The 22,865-nt window shown below is 42.6% G+C and overlaps 1 protein-coding gene and 1 long non-coding RNA gene across 2 annotated transcripts in view; one reads left to right on the top strand and one right to left on the bottom strand.

Moving 5' to 3' along the window:
* Positions 1 to 22,865, bottom strand: part of PCNX2 (pecanex 2) — an 809,726-nt gene that overhangs the window by 58,038 nt on the left and 728,823 nt on the right. The window contains exon 31 of the mRNA XM_063917734.1: positions 8,657 to 8,931. Coding sequence (XP_063773804.1) covers positions 8,657 to 8,931 — 275 coding nt within the window. The remainder of the gene's footprint in view (positions 1 to 8,656; positions 8,932 to 22,865) is intronic.
* Positions 1 to 22,865, top strand: part of LOC134910094 (uncharacterized) — a 70,890-nt gene that overhangs the window by 10,798 nt on the left and 37,227 nt on the right. The window lies entirely within an intron of this gene.

The raw sequence follows: 22,865 nt of genomic DNA on the forward strand, positions 1-22,865 counted from the left end.
TGAACCAGCCCGAATCATTGCTACAAACCCGTTATATCCGGTACCAGCCCGGATCATTGCTGCAAACCCGTTATATCTTGTACCAGCCCGGATCATTTCTGCAAACCCATTATATCTTGTACCAGCCCGGATCATTGCTGCAAACTCATTATATCCGGTACCAGCCCGGATCATTGTTGCGAACTCGGCATATATATATCCGGTACCAGCCCAGATCACTGTTACATATCCTCTTATTTACGGTATCAGCCCGGATTACTGTCATGCTACCAGTCATTTTCAGTATCAGTGCGAGGTCATTGGTACGCGGCCAGCTATATAACAGTACCCGACGTGGTCACACACCACTAGACTAATTCCGAGACCTCAATCACCACGGTGAACACTACCACACCTACGACAGAGTAGCTGCATGAGGAGGACTTATATCCAACCCTCTTTGTTCCGACCTAGCCTCAGTTCCCCGTCCCGAAAATCGGACGAATCCCTGAGTGCACAAGCATCTAGCACCAGTTCAGTGACGGTATACTCAGGCCAGATGGACTCTGAGGATCAGAACATGGAGGCGAGTGCCATTCAGAACTTGGCTTCTCATGTACAGAGTCAGGAGGCAGCATGGGCAGGTGATGCAGTATCTCCGAGAGTTATCGGGTCGTCTGGATGAAATTCAAGCAACACTGTCTTCAGCAGTCCCTCCTGCTCCAGCTCCGGTAGCGGTTTCTAGTACCGTCCAGCCACAGGCGACAGTCAAGTCTCGTCTTCAGCTTCCTACTCCATCCCGATATAATGGAGATCCCAAACATTGCCGCGGCTTCCTAAACCAGTGCGAGGTACATTTTGAACTGCTCTCCCATAACTTTCCCACAGACAGATCCAAAGTCGCATATATCATTTCCCTACTTGAAGGTTGAGCATTGGACTGGGTGTCTTCGTTATGGGAGCGTTCTGACCCACTAGTCTTCAACTATGTTCATTTTATTGCATCTTTTTGAAGGCTTTTCGATGAGCCTGGCAGGTCCTCTGCGGCTTCTACAGATTTACTCCATGTTCGGCAGGGTTCCCATTCCGTTGGGCAATACGTGATTAAATTTCAGACCATCGATTCGGAATTGCATTGGTATAACGAGGCCCTCCGGGCAGCCTTTTGGAATGGTCTCTCGGATCGATTTAAAGATGTATTAGTCACCAGGGACCTACCCAATAGTCTCAAGGAGCTGATTTCCCTGTGCGTCAAACTGGATCTTCGTATGTGGGAAAAAGGAAATGAGTGAAGCCAGGCTGATCGGGCAAAGGTTCGTCTTCCACCTCCCAGGCATGTTTCACCGCCGAGTCAGGATGAGCCAATGCAGATCAACCGCTCCCATTTGCCTCTATTGCGGAGCCGCTGATCATTTCATTAAGTCCTGCAGGTCCCATCCGGGGAAACGGACAAGCCTAGCTTGTCAAGTTAGGTACTATGGCCAAATCTTCTCCAGGGAAGGACTGTTTACTTACGGGTACAGTTGTCTGTTGGGCCTTCTACTAAAACCCTATTTGCATTATTGGATTCCGGATATGCTGGGAACTTTATCGCTGCCAGTTGTGTCCAAGAGTTTCAGTTGAAATTGAGGTCCATCGACCGACTAATTAAGTTAACCGCTATTAATGGTACTCAGATTTCCAATGGAGCCGTTTCCTACTGCACGGAGCCACTCAACTTAAAGGTTGGAGCTTTACATCATGAATATCTGGAGTTCCTGGTGATTACGAAGCTGTCACATTATTTAATTCTCGGCTTACCCGGGCTCAAGATTCATAACCCTCGTATCGATTGGGAGACTTCACAAGTCTAGTCCTGGGGTTCCTATTGTCACTCAAATTTTATCACATAAGTCTGTCCTTTGCGTGCTTCTACCAAGCCTATCAGCGAATTCCTCCCAGAGCCCTATCAGGAATTTGCAGATGTATTCTCTGAGCAAGCAGCCGACCAGTTACCACCCCATAGACCCTGGGACTGCCCAATTGACCTTATCCCTGGGAAGATACCCCCACGAGATCGTACGTACCCTCTGCCTTTGCCCGAAATGCAAGCAATGTCAGATTATATTAAGGAGAATCTTCAAAAGGGATTCATTCGGCCTCCTACTACTCCTTCAGGGGATGGATTCTTTTTCGTAAAAAAAAAAAGACGGGTTAAGTCCATGCAGAGGTTGAATGATATTACAGTCAAGATTGGATACCCATTACCCCTGATTACGGAGCTGTTTGATAAAATTTGTGGTTCCAAGATCTTCACGAAACTCGACTTGAGGGGAGCCTGTACTCTCATATGTATAAGACAGGGGGATGAATGGAAGACTGCTTTTAACACCAGAGACGGGCATTAAAAATATCTTTTAATGTCATTTGGTCTCAGTAATGCTCCGCCCGTCTTCCAGGGGTTCGTCAATGAGATCTTTCGGGATATGCTATATCAATGTGTCGTGGTGTACCTGGACTACATACTCATTTTTTACCGCTGTCCTTGCAGCCTGTACTATGTAGGCAAGACTCAGTGCCTTTTCAAAGAGAGGATGGCCCAACATAGGTCAGCCATCAGGGCCGCCCTCAATACCGGAAAAGGCGACCAACCTGTCGCACGCCACTTTGCCCAGATGCGCCATAGTTTAGCATCAGTACGGTACAAAATTGTGGATCAGATCCCGGCTTCCCTCTGGGGTGGTAACCGGGCCACTAGATTGCTTCAGCTGGAAGCCCGGTGGATTCATAAATTAGATACCATCCACCCTAGAGGTTTAAACGAACAGCTAAATTTAAATTGCTTTTTGTAAGCATATATCACAGATCAGGCCCCATGGCAATAGTCCACCTTTTCACCTTTTCATCTTTTTTACCTAGGCGCACATAGTGAGATTAAATAAGCACAGGGTCTTAGGAAGTTTATAGGACCTAGTAAAGTAACATATGTCTATGTAATACAATAACCACAACCAGGGTCCTGGGGACCTTGTGTACTTGCACTTGTGAACAGGTATATTACCTCATGTCATCTTATTTTATTCCATTAAACTCTGCCTCGCAGAAATAGTTATCCACAGCATTTTGCACCATAGTAGACGGGGGTCGATATTTGCTATGTATTTTATGTATTTACATTGCACGTTTTCAGACACATTATCATGCAATTGATCACACTGCTTCGCAGTGTGTCTTAATATTCATGTTTTTTTGCACAGTGGTAGATTTTGTCATTTACACATGTAAGTCTTGCTTGATGTTTTCTGAAGTTGATACATGTATTTATGTGACATGGGACAGCACACGGCGCACTCTGTTGGCTATGCACTGTCACCATGGTTACCTACTCCCCTTTGTTAACAGCCACGTCAAATGTGTCTAACGCCAATTATTTTCACTATCTATTGACAATATTCTTCTCACTTCTGTCCCACAAGTCTGCCTAGGAGTTATCTTCTTCTCATTTCTTTCTTTCAAACCACACATTCATGCCCTTTACCATTCATACCACTTCCACCATTGTTATATCTTCTGAATCAGACCATCAAATGGAGAGTTGCGTGAGTTGAATGCTACAAAGGTATATATGATTGTAATTTATAGTCTGGCTTTGTCTGATGTAGAATTTGGTTGGACAGCCACCGACCATTTGAGTAATCCTAAACTGAAGACACAGATACTGGGATCTGCATGGCCGCCCTACCTGCCCGCCGATGGCTGTCTGATGGTAATCCAATGCTCCGTCTTCAGACACAGTACTCAGATTTGCAATGCCAGCAATGGTTGCCTTTTGTCCTCAGACACCTCCTGTGACAATAGTATATTTTGGCATTGTTGCTGAATCCAAAGACACAGTAGAGATGCAATTAGCAAACTTATGTCCTTATTTATCAAACACAGTCTGTAACATGGAAGTTAGGAGCTGATTGGCTGGTGAAATTTATCACTCAGAGTAAAATGCATCACTCATTGATAAATAAGGGCAGTAGTATCAAGCCCATTGAGCCTCAATGCCCCCATTTAACATACAATACTTAACTCACGTATTATTACACTCTATTTTTTACACATTAACTATTCAGTAACATAAATCAGTTTCTCTTCAAAGTATAAGTGGAGTAGAGGGAAAAGCTGGTATTGTGTGGTGATGACCAAATGGCAATCTTATCACCTTTTTACATGAACTATTGAATCTACTCTAAAAATATTAACACTTAAGATACATGTCCCACCAAATTCTACATCAAACAAAGCCGGACTATAAATCACAATCTTATATACCTTTTGTAGCATTCAACTCACGCAACTCTCCATTAGCCAAATACTAGTTATTACTAAACTCTGAGGAATACCCATTACACTCATGCTTCCAAGGCAGCCACATGCAAGCCAAGTGCAGACATTACTAAACAATGTTACATATTCACTAATGAAATAGCCTCCTGGACGCATGGTTCATATATCCTAAAATCCAAGACAAACTACACTGCTTAATAATCTAAAGTAATTCCACAGTAAACAAATAACCAAATAGGCAATAGAAACAAAGACCACCAATGGCTGGCACACGACTACAACACAGGGCCTTATTCAGAGGTGCATGCAATCTCAATGTCAGGCACAGTAGAGCAGGATGGGGGGGTGTCTACAAAAATGCAGGTGTGTCGTCATTGTTTTGTGGGTGTCAGCCACTGTAAATTCAGGCCCAGGAGATTAAGCTTGGATGGACATTCTGAGGCACCGTAGGGATGCTCAAAAGTTCGATATTCCCGATATTCCATCTTTTGTACGTTAGCGGCAGATCTGAAAGTCATTAACATATTTTTGCAAGTCTGCTGGAAACGAAATCACAGCTGCACATGCAACTGCATGCACCTCTGAATAAGATCTATAATCATTTTACAGGCTGTGTTTGAAAAATACTGTACACAGACAACACACATTTGCCAAAATACCAAAATTAAAAAAGCACATATGTGTATTCAGCCAAACAATACAATAATAAAATATCAATAAAAAAAAATATATATCAACGACACTCCAGGGAAAGTGTTAAAATCAATGTATAAGTACTGTATATTAGTCACCACAATCTCAAGATATATATTAGCCTTCTATAAATTTGTCAGCTTCTGACACATGTTGGATAATAGCCTTAAATAGATACTGCTCTCATTTAAAGGCGACTAGCAATACCATGGAAAGAGGAGTAGGGTCTCGCCCATATATTAAAGTCTCACTGTGATGTGTAGTGCAAATAAGGTATAATCAATAACATCCACATCCAGACTTTGCATTTATGGAGAAGAGTATAATGTTTCAGTCAGTTCTGTGTTACCGAACTAAGGGCCTCATTCAGGTTGGATTGCAGTAAATTCCTGTATGTGATGTATGTAAAAAAAACAACCATTTTGGCCGATGGTCTATTGATTCGTATTTGTGTGGATAGCAGTGTACCTCAATACAAATTGCCTCAACACTGCCGAGATTTGTGTTTAGTAAACTTCCGAGTTGCATTTTCGTATTAAATTGGGACCTTAGTAAATTTCCACTAATGTGCTGTGGTGTGCAGTTTTTTGAGGGTCTTCATTGACTACCACTGTCTAAATATTTCAACATAATGAATGTTTGAGACTACAGTAATGACAGCTTAGGTGGGCAGTAGGGGTGTATGTTTTTCCAGCACCTCAGACCCAGATATTTTTTGGTCTATTATTGCTTCTAGTGCAGCTACTATTAACACAATTTCCATTAATATATGACCAATGTTTTCTAACAGAGACGTATCACTTATTATGTTTTCTAATTCCCATTTCTTTGGTGAGGCGTATATGGCAATTTCTACATAGTTAAAAAATAAACATAGCAGAATATTAAAAATACTATAGTAAGCCTAATAACCATATACAATGTCAAAGCGCAGTAAAGAAGGCAAGTAAGGCGCTAGTGTGCATAAAACGGGGAATTGAGACAAGGGACGAGGATGTAATTCTGCCGTTGTACAAATCATTGGTACGCCCGCACCTGGAATATTGTGTTCAGTTTTGGGCACACTGTATAAAAAAGATATCGGGGAACTCGAAAGGGTTCAAAGGCGAGCTACTAAATTGATTAAAGGGCTAGAGGGACTGGATTACGAGGAAAGGCTTAATAGGTTGAATATGTACACACTGGAAAAGAGGCGCCTAAGAGGAGACATTATTAATGTCTTCAAATATGTAAAGGGACACTACAAAGAGTTATCAGAGGAATTATTTATTAAAAGAACTTTAGGACACGTGGGCACTCATTGAGGCTGGAGGGAAAAAAATTCCGTACTGTTAGGGCAATCAGGGTTTGGAATTCCTTGCCAGAGAAAGTGGTAATGGCGGACTCTGTAAATGCATTTAAAAAAGGATTGGATGAATTACTAATTGAAAAGGATATCCAAGGTTACAACATTTAAAATATTGCCGTTGTTAATCTTGGTGTAACATGACTTATAGTTGTTAACTAGTCATAAAAACATTCTTCAGCAGGTACAGTAAAATCAACTCAACTTAATACAGACTACAGGTTGAACACAATGGGCATTTTGCCTCTTTTAACCTCAATTACTATGTTACTACTATGTTACTATGTTATTTGAATGGTATAGTGACAAATAGCACATAAAAAATAATGACAGCGTTTTAAGGCTTAACAAAGGTGATTTCCTTAATGCTTGGTCATGTTATACGGAGACATGGCCAAGTCACACTGGCGACTGTTCTACCTACAGTCAGAGCCGGCCCTAATCAATATGATGCCCTAGGCAAGATTTTGGCTGGTGCCCCCTAGCACCACCACTGGTTCCGCCTCTGACCTTGCACCTCTTTCCCAGCACCATCACCCCTCACCCATAGCGGTCCTTATTTTGGTGTTTGTACCCCCTATATTTTAAATAGGAACAGTTTGCAGATTTGGCGCACAGCCTAAAAAGGGGTGTGTTTTTGCTGGCAAGGGGCATGGGCCACACAATAGTAACCCCAATTCCAATTACACCACACAGTACTGCAACTTCATTCACATTTGATCATGCGATAGTGTTCATAATTCATATTACATCCCACAATAGTATCACTTTACCTTATAAACGTTACTATTCATAGTACAGCCCCTTATTCACATTACATCACACCCTATTGCTCTTTATTCACATTAGACGACACAGTAGTGCCCTTTCTATATGCAATGCCACATAGTAGAGCACCTTATACACATAATGCCACACATTAGTCATGCATTTATACACATAATTCCACACAGTAATGCCCCTTACACATATGAGACACATTATTAATGTCCTTATAAACATAATACAACTTACACATTATGACAACCTTTATTAATGCCCTTTTACACATAATGGGGGACAGTTACTAAGCAGTGATAAGAGCAGAGAAGTGAGCCAGCGGAGAAGTTGCCCCATCAACCAATCAACTGCTCTGTACAACTGTATAGTATGCAAATTATAGATGCTACTTCAATGCTGATTGGTTGCCATGGGCAACTTCTCCACTGGCTCACTTCTCTGCTCTTATCACTGCTTAGTAAATGTCCCCAAATGTCCCTTACACATAAGCCGCACATTATTAATACCCTTATACAAATAATGACACACATAGTGCCCCCTACACATTTGCTGCACATTATTAGTGCCCCTATACACATAATGACACACGTACATTAGTACCCTGTTACACATATGCCGCACATTATTAATGCCTTTATACACATAATGACACACATAGTGCCTCTTACACATATGTTGCACATTATTGATGCATTTTTACATGACACATATAATGCTTCTTACACATATTGCAAACACTACTGCACAACCAACCCACTCACATGCACACAGCAATCACACTGCCACTAACACTGTGACCTCTGTCTCTGTTTGGATACAGATGTGTCCTCATAAATATTGCCTCAATGCTAACATCTGGCACTTTTTTTTTTATGAAAATGCATCTTATTTGCATTGCTATGTGGGTAGGATGCACAAGCAGCTTCTGCTGAATAAAATGATATGCAGCATGCCTATATACTGTGTGAGACTGTGGCTGTATCTGCATATGAAATGCTACACACAGAATATAGGCATGCCACATATCATTTTAATCAGCAGAAACTGCTGATGCCCCTAGGCATATCAAATGCCCTAGGCAATTGCCTAGTTTGCCTATGCCTATGGCCGGCTCTGCCTACAGTACAACTGTAACTGAAGCCCCTTCCTACTCCTCTGAAAACATCCCTTCAATGAAACGCACCTGATGCTGGAATGCACAGCCTTGAAACTCCTTCATTAGTGGGATTTTCCTTGCTATTGTCCGAGGGTTACCAGATCATACCTTTAATAAGGGACACATATGACTAACACAGATTCTATTTCTGGCTGACTTCAAGTCTCCATTTCACCCAGAACCTGTGTATCTTATATGTGTCTTTTATTAAAAGAATGATCTGGCAACCCTATGTACCACCTAAATTTAGACAGCTGTGAGTTATAATTTGTGTGGTATTGATACATATCATATTTTATGATATTTTGATTATTGCAAATTGTTAACAATTGTTTAACTTTGAAAATAATATACAGCAAAAAGAAAAACAATAAATCTGTATTACTTACGTCAGCCATTTAGTTTGAAACCACAATCTAATAATGTCAAAATGAATTGGTAACATCAAAACATTTTTGAGCTGTTCATGTGTCCCCAGATAAGATGTGGTCAGAGGGGAAACGTAGATTGGGTAACCCAGAGGCTGATCACAGGAGGAGTTGATTAGATTTCTTAGAACATGCTTATTATTCTGAATGCTGCCTCTCTCATGATCACGATTGCGAAGAAAAATCAGTTCCTGCTGTTGTCCAGACCATAGTCCTCTAACACATTCTTTGTTGACCTGCAACAAACAAGAAAACATAAAACATAAATAATGGCTTCCGGTTCCGCCTTTGGAATGTGAGGTCACGCGTCTGAGCGGCTCCGTTCCCAGGCACCCAACAAAGCATTTCATGGCTGTTTATCAGCCTCTTACCCGGTCCGAGCCCACTGAAGCCTTCCAGCACTCTTCTCCGGCGGATGGAGAAATATTCCCCTGATGCCGGGAAAGAAATACCGCCAGCGGCAACACAGACAGAGCAGGCGATCAAAGATGGCGCCGGATGCGTCTGACTCCGGTGAGGACTTGAGCAATGCACCCTCCTTTCCTCCTCCCCGCTCCCAGGAGCAAGGTAATACTTCCCAAGGCTCCCCCAGTCAAGCAGTCCCTCCCCCTGAAGCTCCGGTCACCTATGGAGAGATGATTGGGGCCATCAGAGAAGCCATGGGTCCGCTTCTCCAGGAGCAGGCCGCCCATATAACGGGACAACTTTCCAGCCTCACGAAAAAGGTCAGGGAGACTGAACAGAGAGTTGGAGAATTGTTTGCTGACGTGGCCTCACTTCAAGTGACACAGGTGAAGCACACCCGCACGCAACGCCAGATTTTAAACAAGCTTGACAACCTTGAGAATAGGTAGAGACAGAATCTAAGGGTGGTGGGACTACCCGAGACAGTTAAAGGCCCCGACCTACTCCATTTCTTAAAATCAGTCCTGCCGGCTTTATTGCATGTTGAGGAGGATTGTGCTGACATGATCTTTGAGCGGGCACACCGGGTGGGGCCACTCCGCACACTCCCTGATGCTCGCCCACATGTAGTACTGTTCCGCAGCCTCAACTTTCTACATTAGGAGGCTCTGTAGAGAGCTTCCCATAAGCATCGAGGTTTAAAGTGGGAAGGGAATGCGATTTATGTTTTTCAAGATTACTCAGCGGAGTTAACTAAGGCCAGGAAGACATTTTCACCCATATGCACCTCCCTGATCTCTCAAGGCAAGAAATTTGCTATGTTATACCGGGCGCGGCTGCAAATATTTGAGGGCTCCTCCCATGTTGACTTCCTAAACCCGGCTGATGCCCAGGCCTATTGTGATGAGGAGAATGGAGCTGGTGGGTCTGAAGTTCCTTTTGCTCTTATGATGCAGCGCCCCTTGTTTTACAGGACAGTGAGTCGAGACTTTTGTGGATCCTCTTAATAACGTTATGTGCCCCTCAGCCCAGAGATGCTCTGTACACAACCCCACATTATGTATGCAAATCATACCTAGTGTGCCATCACATCACACTTTGTGTCGACACTTGCTGCAAGGCTCTGAACAATTGCATACATGGTCATAATTCTGTATATTAGTTTCATAGTCCTTCTATTGGTTTCTCTCCCCCCTCCCTTTTTCTACCCCCCCCCCCTTCCGCCCTGCGCCCCCCCCCCCCCCCCCCCCCCGCCCTTCCATTTGTTTTAAACTGGATATCATGTTCACTTCGTGATATCACTTGCTACGAATGTTGGGTTTTACTGGCTGGGAGTTGCATCCTAAGCAACTGTTTGTACCTATTTATGCTTCTTCTTCAGGAATGGTATACTGGAAGACTGCACATAGATTTGTTTTCGCCTACTGGTGATTCTTTAGCTCTTTATAGCTTGTTTCTACTTTTCTTTCTCTCTCTCGTTCCCCCTCTATCCCTTCCCTCATGTTTTTTCCCTCCCTCCCCCCTGAGATGTTTAGTTATGCTAGGTACAGAAAATGTGGTTTCATGTATAAACACTTGTGAGTACTCTATCATATACCAATCCCTCGCAATGCTGACATGGCCCTACTGAGAGTGGCTACGTGGAACATTGGTGGTGTAAACTCCCCATCCAAGAGAAGCAAGGTCCTCATATACGCTAACAATGTTTTAATGCTACACGAAACTCACCTGTGTCAGAACCTGTAAAATTTAACATGTTAAGCTGGAAGGTTGTTTCTGTAGCACCATTCACCTCTAAAGCCAGAGGTGTAGTTATATTAGCCAAAAACCCATGTCCCTATTGAAGTGCTTAAGTTTGACGCAGACTCTGATGGGCACTTTTTGATTGCAGACGTCTTATTGGCTGAAACGAAACTGATATTATGCACTGTTTATGCTCCGAATGTTTATGTGAAATCATTCTTTCAGATGCTGATAGCCAAATTGCTTCGATATAGTGATGTCATGTCGTTGATTGGTGGAGACTTTAATTTAATTACTTCCCCCATTCTAGATAAACAGGTTCAGAGGCGTTCTCCACACAGGCTCCCGAAACTGGGGATTTCTCACTTTAGTAGACGTCTCCAAGTGCTAATCTTTGGAGACTATACAACCCCATGTCCAGGATTGACTATATTTTTTGTTCACACATTATGCTAAGTAGAGTTTGTGGCAATAATATGGAACCTATATGTCTCTCCGATCACGCCTTGTTGTGGTGTGATTTTAAAATGGGTGTTGAAAGAAGTCCTGGTAGGACGTGGCGGTTTCTGACTGCTGTCTCTACCTCCTTGAGTTTTAGGCAAAAACTGGAGTCGATGTGGGATGACGTTAGTTCAAATAATACTGATTGTGTGACGGATAATCCGTTGCTTTTCTGGCAAACAGCGAAAGCTGTGATTAGAGGGGAATTAATTTCACATATGTCCTCTCTTCGCAAATCCCTAAAACAAGATCATGTGCAGGCTCAGATTGCACTGACTTACTCGTTTCGGGCGTACCAGTCTGTTCCTACACATAATAATAAACTGTCCTATTTAGAAGCGAAAACGCATTATGAGGGACTGCTAGTTAAGATGGAGTCGACCTTCTCTTTTAAAAAAGAACACAGATTCTATAGATTTGGTAATAAGAGCGGTAAATTGTTATTGAATATTTTGAAGGGACAGAAGACCCCAATGGTGGTTCGACCTTTAAGTCAGGATGATGGTACTTTAACTAATTCAAATGCACAGATTGTTTCGGTGTTGTCAGCTTATTACACTTCTTTATACTCCGGACCCCAATCGCCCCCGCAATCTGTTGTTGATGAATTCTGGGAAAACCTACAAATTCCCCAGGTCCCTGATGCTCTTCTAGATTTGTTGACTAAACCAATCACTGAGGAGGAAGTTTCCAAGGTAACTAAAAATGTGAAGAATGGTAAAGCCCCGGGCCTTGATGGGTAAACTCCGGAATTTTTTAAAATTTTATCCCCTAAACTGACTACTTTACTGACTAATTGTTTTAATAGGATTACGCGGTTGGAGACACTCCTGCCTTACTTTAACTCGGCCATAATTAATGTCATACCCAAACAGGGAAGGGATCTCTCGAACCCCGGTTCGTATCGTCCCATTTCTCTGTTAAACAGATTATAAAATGCTAACCAAAATATTGGCGGATCGATTGAAACATGTATTAGCACATATTATACACAAAATCCAAACTGTTCTGATCATTGGCAGTTCAACCCTGAATATACGTCGGGTTTTAGCAGTAATAGTGCAGTCTCAGATCCCAGATTATACCTCTCAGGAAGCGATCTTGGCACTGGACGCCGAGAAAGCTTTCGATATGGTCCATTGGGAACATTTATTCTCCTCCCTAACTCAATTTGGTTTCCCAACTGAATTTACAAAAATTTTACAATTACTGTATACTAAGCTGGAGACTCGGGTGCTGTGCAATGGTTACTTATCTGACTCTCTTTTTATTCAAAAGGGGATGAGGCAAGAATGCCCGCTCTCCCCACTGTTGTTCGCAGTGGCACTGGAACCACTGGCTATTACATTTCGGCAATCGCCCTTGTGCCAAGGCATTATGATTGGACCTGTTGATCTCCACCTGGCTCTATTTGCCGACGACATGATACTATTTATGTCCAATCTTTCATATTCTTTACCGATAATTAGGGGGGCCATTGCACAGTTTGGGACTATCTCTGGCTATAAAATTAACACAAACAAATCGGAGCTCATGTTTCTAGGCTCATCTGACATGTCCTCGACGGAAATTGGAGATATTAGAGTAGTAAAGTCACATTTTAAATACTTAGGGGTGCATTTACCGAGGCAGATCTCTAAACTCTATTCATTGAATTTCGAGCCTCTAGTAATCTCAGTGCTTAAGTTATTAGAATCTTGGCAGTCTTTAACTCTATCTTTGATGGGTAGAATTGCAGTACTTAAATCAGTTATTTTTCCAAAAATTATGTACACTATGCAGATGTTGCCTATTCGATTGTCTGACTCTGACATAAAAATTTTTTATAACGGTTTTAATACTTTTGTCTGGAACTCTAAATGCCCCAGAATCACTCAAGCGAAATTTAATCTCTCTAGATCAGACGGGGGTCTGGGTCTGCCAGATTTGAATACATTTTCTCAATCTATATTTTTAAGATATATCACTGACTGGCTTTTAGAAAGGGATCTGTTCTCGGTACATGTGTTGGGCTGCACGTTCTGTTTTCCATATTCACCAGGAGCACTCTTGCACACACCGAAGCAGTCTTTGCCGCAACACATTTTTGACAATATATTTTTTAGGGATACCTACACCAGCTGGTGGACAATTAATAAGACTCTTGACAGGGACCCTTGTTTCTCACATCTGATCCCTCTCTGGGGCAACCCCCAATCCCCCCCCCCCCCCCCTGGCCTGGAATCTTTGGCTGTTGTCCGGCTGAAAACTAAAGGTCTCAGACTCACATCCGATGTATTTGACCCAGGGAGTAAACTGATGTCCTATTCCACTTTTAAGGAAACATATGGCTTATCAGATCAGTATTTATTTCCCTATCTCCAAGTTAAGCACTACGCCATGTCTGTATATGGAGCACAGCTGCCTCTTGTATCCTCAGATTCGTTATTGTCTCTATTGCACTTAGTTAAAAGCATTCCTTATAAAACTAGGTATCTGTATAATGATCTTGTTCAGACGACCACCTCAAATATTTGGTTGAAGGTCTGTGTTCCCTGGCAATCAGATTTGGATATTGATATAGTTGGTGAGCAATTGTTTAAAAACACTGTTTTCGTGATGAAATCTCTCCACTCTGTCTCATTACAAGAAACTCACTTCAAGATAATACATCGAGCTTACATCTCACAGGCACAGAGAAAACATTGGCCCTCATTCCGAGTCGTTCGCTCGGTAATTTTCATCGCATCGCAGTGAAATTCCGCTTAGTACGCATGCGCAATATTCGCACTGCGACTGCGCCAAGTAATTTTACAATGAAGATAGTATTTTTACTCACGGCTTTTTCTTCGCTCCGGCGAACGTAGTGTGATTGACAGGAAATGGGTGTTACTGGGCGGAAACACGGCGTTTTAGGGGCGTGTTGATAAAAACGCTACCGTTTCCGGAAGAAACGCAGGAGTGGCCGGAAAAACGGGGGAGTGTCTGGGCGGACGCTGGGTGTGTTTATGACGTCAAACCAGGAACGACAAGCACTGAACTGATCGCAGATGCCGAGTAAGTCTGAAGCTACTCTGAAACTGCTAAGTAGTTTGTAATCGCAATATTGCGAATACATCGGTCGCAATTTTAAGAAGCTAAGATACACTCCCAGTAGGCGTAGGCTTAGCGTGAGCAACTCTGCTAAATTCGCCTTGCGAGCGATCAACTCGGAATGAGGGCCATTATGTGCCTAGCGAAACTGGTCATTGTTTGAAATGTGGAGCTACTTCAGCGACACTCTTACATAATTTGTGGACATGTGGGATTATAAATAAATTCTGGAATAAGGTGGTTCAGTACATTGTCAAAACATTCTCTTGTAAGGCTAATCTAGACCCTTACGCTCTCTTATTTGCAGATTTCCGAAATTGGGACCTGAGTTCATCTGCAGTTGACTTACACCCGTTCTTAACCTTACAAGTGACGATGGCGAAAAAGTTGATTATGCAGTTATGGATCTCCAAGGCTACACCCAGAATTACAGCAGTACATAATATGCTCTTAAAAACCTTATATTTTGACAGGTATTCTACTATGCCTGATGTTGAGACGGGAGTGATGAGATTTTATTGTAAATGGGGACCATATCTTGAGTCTCTATCAGAGGTCACGAAAAAAAAATCTTCCAATTGTTTGAACACACTGTCTGGTTTCACTATAGGAAACTTTCTGAATCAACCCATTAGACAAGGTGTTGCAATGTCATGAATATTTGTAGATGTTCACGCGGAAACATCATAACGGGAGGTTATGCCATGCCTATTTTAGAGAAAGTTGGTTGCTTAACTGCACAATTGTATAAGTCAGCGATTGTTCGCGAGTCCTGGGTACTCTGAAGCCTTGGTCAAGCAAGTGAAGCTCTCATATTTACATAAGCCACATTAACATGTTTTCATAGACACAGAACTGCTTTCCCCCCCATATTTCCCTTTGTGATTGTCCTTTTTTCTTTTTCTCTCTCTATTTCTTCCTCACTTTTCTTGTTCTGTTTAATTCAAAGGTATCCCTTATTTGATCGGTGGGGTTGGTACTAAGGAATGTCACGATGTTTACTGCAGATTTGTCTCATTTTCCAGTTCGGTCAACGAACTCTATATACTCATGCTGATTGTTTTATTCAACCCGGAATATTCGTTGTTTACTACTACCAGATAACGTGGTGATTTTTCTATTGTATACCCTGCCTGACTTCCTCTCTCTTTTGTAAAGCACTGAAAAACGAATAAACATATTTCGAAGAAAAAAAACAAACATAAATAATACAGACACAGAAATATAAACGTTGATGGCTCCTCAATTTACATTCTAATACCAGATTATAAATATGTCTGACTATTTACAGTAATTCAAGCATTGCGTTTGTAATTTTGCTCTTCATCTATGTGCATACAGTAAGTGCACACTGACAACATGCAAGGAGCTGTCAGGGATGTTCTGCATTCTAAATGAGACTACATGTGAACGAGTGCGAAGACGCGCTGTGGCTGATGCGATGCTCATGCGATAATTCACAGTGTGATCGCATGCCGGAAGGATGCGATCACACTATGATTGATAGCAGCGGCCGTCAGGAGGGTTTGACGCGGCATTGCGGGGGCATGGTCCGGACAACGGAGGCGTGTTCGAACCGTTTTCAGGGTGGACGTGTGACGACACATGCGGTGGATGCGACCTGAAAAATGGCGGCAATCCGTCTGCATATGCAGCCTAGTTGCGTATGCAGAGGGTCATCCCTAATTCCTGACTCAGCAATGCAATCGCAATTGTTTTGTGATTGCATCGCTGGCCGCCAATTAGCATGCTGGGCCGCCTTGCCCTGCGTGCCCCCCAGCATGCGATAGAAGCGGTAGATAGCAGATGAAAGGTCATATATCAATACTGAATACATACTGTATTCTTTAATTTATAACCCGTTAATGCATATAAGAGGAAATTTGCTATGTTTCACATTTTCAACTATTAATTACATTATGATCCAATTCACACCATGTTTTCCATTACAAATTTTAGGTAAATAGGAATCAACCTGAAAAAAACTAATATGTTACTGAGAAGGGATGCCTCTCCGATCTTCCAAAACATTCTACTAAATTTACTTTTGCAGGTTCATGGTCTGAATTCATTAACTGAAGTGAAGAGATGATTTTTAACATGAACTAATTAATTACAAATAATTGCAAAGGGAAATACGGTTGGAAGCAAACATTCTGTATTGCGTAGAAGTCATATTAGAGAATTAGTCTGTGCTGCTTTCATGTCAGAACAGTTCTGTTTTATTAGTAAATATTTCTCGGATTATGAGCAATCCACATTTCGCTGAAAGTACATTCCATATCTCTAATCAATGGCTTTCATAAAGAAACTTGACTATGAATAGCTATGTATTTTATATCTAACATTTAAATCTCTTCAGTTGTTTACATGTAACACTTAAACTGGGTATACATCTGTAGAATCGTCGGGCCGATCACCCGGTATTTGCTGATTGGTCTGACTATTGTATAGGTGGGTATGCAGAAGCGATGCAGTAGCGTTAGCCAATATACGGCTTAAAACTCTCCTGCAACAGTCATAACGGGAGGTTGGAACTTACGTGCAGCACATTCGACTTACTGATACTGTTTTGTTCATATGTTTGTAAATCCAGTCATCAGGACACAGAGACATGTGAGTTCACTGCTGTTCTGCTTTATTTCATCGTCAACTCCAGACACACTGCACACTGGACCACCCACTTCCCAGCATACCCCTGGTCCTAGGGACCATCACTGAAGATTCAGGCTTACACAGATTAGTAAGGGAGTGTTTACAAATATTAAGCATTCTAATACACTAACATCACATCCTCTTTTCTTTAAAGATAAGCCCTATACGCTTCAATGCAACAATTAACAACGTCATATTAAGAACATCATCTAACACGTTTCAATGAGTCTCTCAGGTCTGCGTATTTCCCTTTTGGGTCTTTCATACACAGTCTGTGTTTCATCGACCATGTTGGAGCTTTCTAGAATCGTGATTGGTTCACCATTATCAGGATCATCATACATGTCAGATGAAGGGTATTCTTCAGTCATGCTGTCTTCATTATAGTTAGGTTGAGATCTTAAATCCACCCGATTTCTTCTTACTTCCGTTCCACGCTCTGTACGTATAATATAAGATCTTGGTGCTACTTGTGCTTGCACAATACCTTTCTGCACCCAAATACCTTTCTCGTGATCTCTGAGACGGACTTGGTCCCCCGATTTAAGATCAGCTAAGCTTTTTGTTCGTCTGTCATGGAACAGTTTCTGTTTCGCCTGTTGACGTTCCTTACTCTCAGTCTGACCAACGCTGAGTTATGTGTATTAAGCAGTTCATCATGTATCAGGAGATTTGCTCTAATCCTCCTTCCCATCAGCATTTGTGCAGGAGAAAGTCCATTCTGTAAAGGTGTACTGCGGTAGATTAAAAGACTTTTGTAGAAATCTTCTTTACCTTCTTGAGCTTTTTTCATGAGACTCTTTACAGTTTTTACTGAACTTTCCAGCAACCCATTTGAGCGTGGATATTGGGGACTTGACGTAGTATGGACAAATTCCCACTCATCAGCAAATTGTCTAAATTCAGCACTGGAAAATTGAGGACCATTGTCAGTGATCACTTCCATAGGAACACCATGCCTTGCAAAGATTGACTTCATGCAATTGATTACGGCTATATTAGTAGTTGTATGTAGTGTCTTCACCTCAGGGTAGTTAGAGTAATAATCAGTCACGACAATGTATGTTTTCCCATTACAATCAAACAAATCTGCACCAACTTTCTGGTACGGTCTCTTTGGCACTGCGTGAGGACTCAGTGGCTCGACTTGTTGTTTCGGTCTATACGTAAGACATAATTCACATGTAGCTGTAGTCTGTGCTATGTCTTGGTTCATTCTTGGCCAATACATAACTTCACGCGCTCTCCGCTTACGTTTTTCTTCTCCTAAGTCCCCTTCATGTATCTTGCACAGCATAGTTTTTCTTAGTCGTGCAGGTATGACAAACCTATTGCCTTTGTAAATAATACCATCGACAACTGTAAGGTCACTGCGGTACATCCAATAATCATGTATAGACAGCGGGCACACGTGTTTTTCTGCTGGCCAACCTTTCAGAATGATATATTTCAACACTTTCATTGTGTCATCTGTCTCAGTTTCTTTCCTAATCTGTTCTTGTCTTGCAAGAGACACTGGTAGAGAAGCTACAATCAAATTAACATAGGCTTCTATCTCTTCATCCATCAGACTTTTGGAACCTTCACTTTTGTCCACAGCACGAGAAAGTGTATCAGCAATGTACATGTATTTGCCGGGACAGTACAGCAAGTGTACATCATATTTCTGTAGTCTGATAAGCATTCGTTGAATTCTCATGGGACAGTCATGTAATGATTTAGTCATGATAGCTACCAATGGCTTGTGGTCAGTTTCCACTGTAAATGTTTGACCATACACAAACTGATGAAATCGCTCACATGCATATGTGATCGCTAGAAGTTCTTTTTCTATCTGAGCATACCTTGTTTCAGCACTTGTCAGTGCTCTTGATGCATAGATTACTGGTTGCCATGTATCCTCATGTTCTTGTAACAGCACTGAGCCTAGGCCAAATTGCGAAGCATCTGCTGAAATTCTTATTCTTTTCGCAGGATCAAAGAATTTTAGCACTGGTTGCTCTGTAATGATCTGTTTCAAGTTTTGCCAACTTTCTTCTTGTTCATGTGACCACATCCACTCGTTATCTTTGTCCAACAACCATCTAAGAGAGGCTGTTCGTTCAGAGAGTTGAGAAATAAACTTTCCTAAGTAAGTAATCATTCCTAGGAATCTTCTGACGTTGTCTTTGTTGTTAGGACGTTCCATGTTCACTATGGCTGATATTTTCCTTGGGTCTGGTTTTACACCTTGATCCGAGACCACGTCGCCCATAAAGGTAAGTGTATTCACGCCAAATTCACATTTGTCCTTGTTTAGCTTTAGATTCACTTTCTTGACAAGTTCCATTACTTGTCTCAATCTAGAATCATGTTTTTCCTTTGTAGATCCCCAAACAATAATGTCATCCATCATTGTTTCAACACCTGTAATATGTTCAAAAATCATGTGTATCTTTTTGTGATATACAGATGTAGCCACCTTTATCTTGAGTGGCTGAGGCGTTTGTCCCGATCGAGCATATGCAGCGTAGGGAGGTGCGCCTAGTCACAGAAAGGCGTACCTAATCGCACGGAGGCAGACAGAGCATTTGGCGTTACCTTTACGTGTAATACCTGAGATCAGCCACCAGATGTCGCTTTTTACAATCACCACTGAGCATGCGTGTGGTCTCCCGTAAAATACAATACTGAAATATATAATAAGGACTACTTTACTAAGGCGTCTCATTACGCTGCATACAGTAAATACTCCTTACGCTGCATTATTTAATACAGTATATACGACACAGACGCAAATAGTACAGCATACAGTATATGATCCATCTACAGTACTTTATGAAGATGTGAGCGTCCAAGTCCCGCAGACAAAACAACATAAAACCAGTAGTGTACACTGTCGCAAATGGATGTGTTAGAAGTTGACTATTGCCTCTCCAGATTAGGAATTTTGTACAGTATGTTAGCGTCCTAATCCCGTAGCCATTACAGCATAATCAAAACCAATGGATTTATTCATCTGTCTGCGGCGAAGTGGTGAAGTGTTCCGCTTCCTATACTCAGAGTCCCGGGTTCGATTCCTAAAGTACGAATGCATGTTAGTTTTTTTCAGACACTTTATTATTATTTTTATTCACATAAACCAGGGCAAAGCTGCATGAGCGGTTCTACTGTTAAGGTTCTATGCACCGTACAGTACACATACAATTCTGTAGCTGGGCAGACTCAATAGAAATGGCTACCACCTATGACTCCTTGCCCACAGAGGCCCTAGGCTACGGAGCAAGTAACAGTCCAGATTGTACAGGCTATGGGGCAATGCTGAAGGAGCGTCACAATCCCCTAGCTAAAATACACAGGGGCGACAGGAATAAGCGAGGTCTACAGTACAGTATGCACATTATGGTACACCGGACTCGATCGCATACCACACTGGCAAAATGGCCGCCGCCCCTGAACCCTTTTGCAGGCTATGGGGCAATGCTGAAGGAGCGTCACAATCCCCTAGCCAAAATACACAGGGGCGATGGGGATATGCTAGGTCTGCATACAGTATTACGGTACACCGGACTCAATCGCATAGCACACTGGCAAAATGACCACTACCCCTGTACCCCCACCTCGTGGCAGGCAGCACTCGGGTATGGAGTGAGAAATGGCATAAGTTGTGCAGGCTACGGGGCAATGCTGAAGGAGCGTCACAATCCCCTAGCCAAAATACACAGAGATAAGCGAGGTCTATGCACATTACGTTACACCGGGCTCGATCGCATAGCAAACTGACAAAACACAAGTTTTACATAAAGCAGGCCATAGCTGCAGGAGAGTTTCTACTGTAAAGGTTCTATGCACCGTACGGTACACATACAATTCTATTGCAGGGCAGACTCAATTGAAATGGCTACCGCCTGTGACTCCTACAGTAGCTCCTAGGAGGCACTCAGCTTTGGAGCAAGTAACAGCACAGATTTTGCAGGCTATGGGGCAATGCTGAAGGAGCGTCACAATCCCCTAGCTACAATACACAGGGGCGATAGGGATAATCGAGTGGCTGGAGGGGGGTCCCCTTGATTTAAGGGGTCCCCACTCCTCCAGGGTACCCCGGCCAGGTGTGACTAGTTGGGTATTTAATTCCACGGCCGCAGGGACCGGTATAAAAGTGTCCCCCGGCTGTGCATTATCTGTCCAGCTAGTGGAGCCCGGTGCTGGTTCAAAAAATAGGTGGAACCCCTATGCTTTTTGTCCCCCATATTTTTTGCACCAGGACCAGGCGCAGAGCCCGGTGCTGGTTCTAAAAAGATGGGGGATCCCGTGTCCATTTTTTCCCCGTATTCCTGCCAGAATTCGACCGCAATTCCATTGGATGTATTAGAGAGAAAAAAAAAAATATTAAAGTGAATGTCACGGGAACACATTAAAAAAAAGGTTGGCACTTCCTTCCCATTGGTGTTGGTTTACAGTATGCCGTAGTGGACTCGGACGCTCATGTAATTGCATTTCAAAGGCACAGTATTTTCCATCGTCTCCCCCTACCCCCATCGCCCTTCCCCCCGGGAGCCTGCACAGGGAGGGAATTCAGGTCCTGTGCAATACACAAACGCCGAAGATCTACAGTACTGTTTTGCTCAGTTAGTAGCGTCAGAATACACTCATTTCATTCCCGCTGTGTAGTTGCATTTAGCGTAAAGAATCGCTCCTGCAGATGTACTCTGATTTATATGTAACTTGTGTGCACCTTTCCATTGACTGTCTTACAATGTAAATAAAATAATACAGAGTATTATTACAATTAAAAAAAATAAAAAATAAAAAGAAGGCACATAAGGTCTCGAACCCTGGACCCCCAGCGTGGGAGGTGGGAGCCTTCACCCCTAGCCCACGACACCTCATGAGGGATTCCCAATTTCATGTGTAAAAGTACTGCAAACAGCGCCCGGCCCCCACCCCATTGGTGTTGGTTTATGCCTTAGAGGACTCGGACGCTCGCATTTGTAAAGCACTGTATTTTCCACCGCCTCCTGCTAGCCCATCGTCCTTCCCCCCTGGGAGCCTGCACAGATCATGCAGTAGACAGGGAGGGAATTCAGGTCCTGTGCAATACACAAACGCCGAAGATCTACTGTATAGTACTGTTTTGCTCACTTAGTAGCATCAGAATACACTCATTTCTACTCATTGCTGCTGTGCAGTTGCATTTAGTGTAAAGAATCGCTCCTGCAGATGTACTTTGATTTATGTGAAACCTGTGTGCATCCTTCCATTGGATGTATTAGAGAGAAAAAAAAAAATATTAAAGTGAATGTCACGGGAACACATTAAAAAAAAGGTTGGCACTTCCTTCCCATTGGTGTTGGTTTACAGTATGCCGTAGTGGACTCGAACGCTCATGTAATTGCATTTCAAAGGCACAGTATTTTCCATCGTCTCCCCCTACCCCCATCGCCCTTCCCCCCTGGGAGCCTGCACAGGGAGGGAATTCAGGTCCTGTGCAATACACAAACGCCGAAGATCTACAGTACTGTTTTGCTCAGTTAGTAGCGTCAGAATACACTCATTTCATTCCCGCTGTGTAGTTGCATTTAGCGTAAAGAATCGCTCCTGCAAATGTACTCTGATTTATATGTAACTTGTGTGCACCTTTCCATTGACTGTCTTACAATGTAAATAAAATAATACAGTGTATTATTACAATTAAAAAAAATAAAAAATAAAAAGAAGGCACATCAGGTCTCGAACCCTGGACCCCCAGCGTGGGAGGTGGGAGCCTTCACCCCTAGCCCACGACACCTCATGAGGGATTCCCAATTTCATGTGT

This window comes from Pseudophryne corroboree, chromosome 4 (genome assembly GCF_028390025.1).
Source record: "Pseudophryne corroboree isolate aPseCor3 chromosome 4, aPseCor3.hap2, whole genome shotgun sequence".
In the NCBI taxonomy this organism is placed as follows: Eukaryota; Metazoa; Chordata; class Amphibia; order Anura; family Myobatrachidae; genus Pseudophryne; species Pseudophryne corroboree.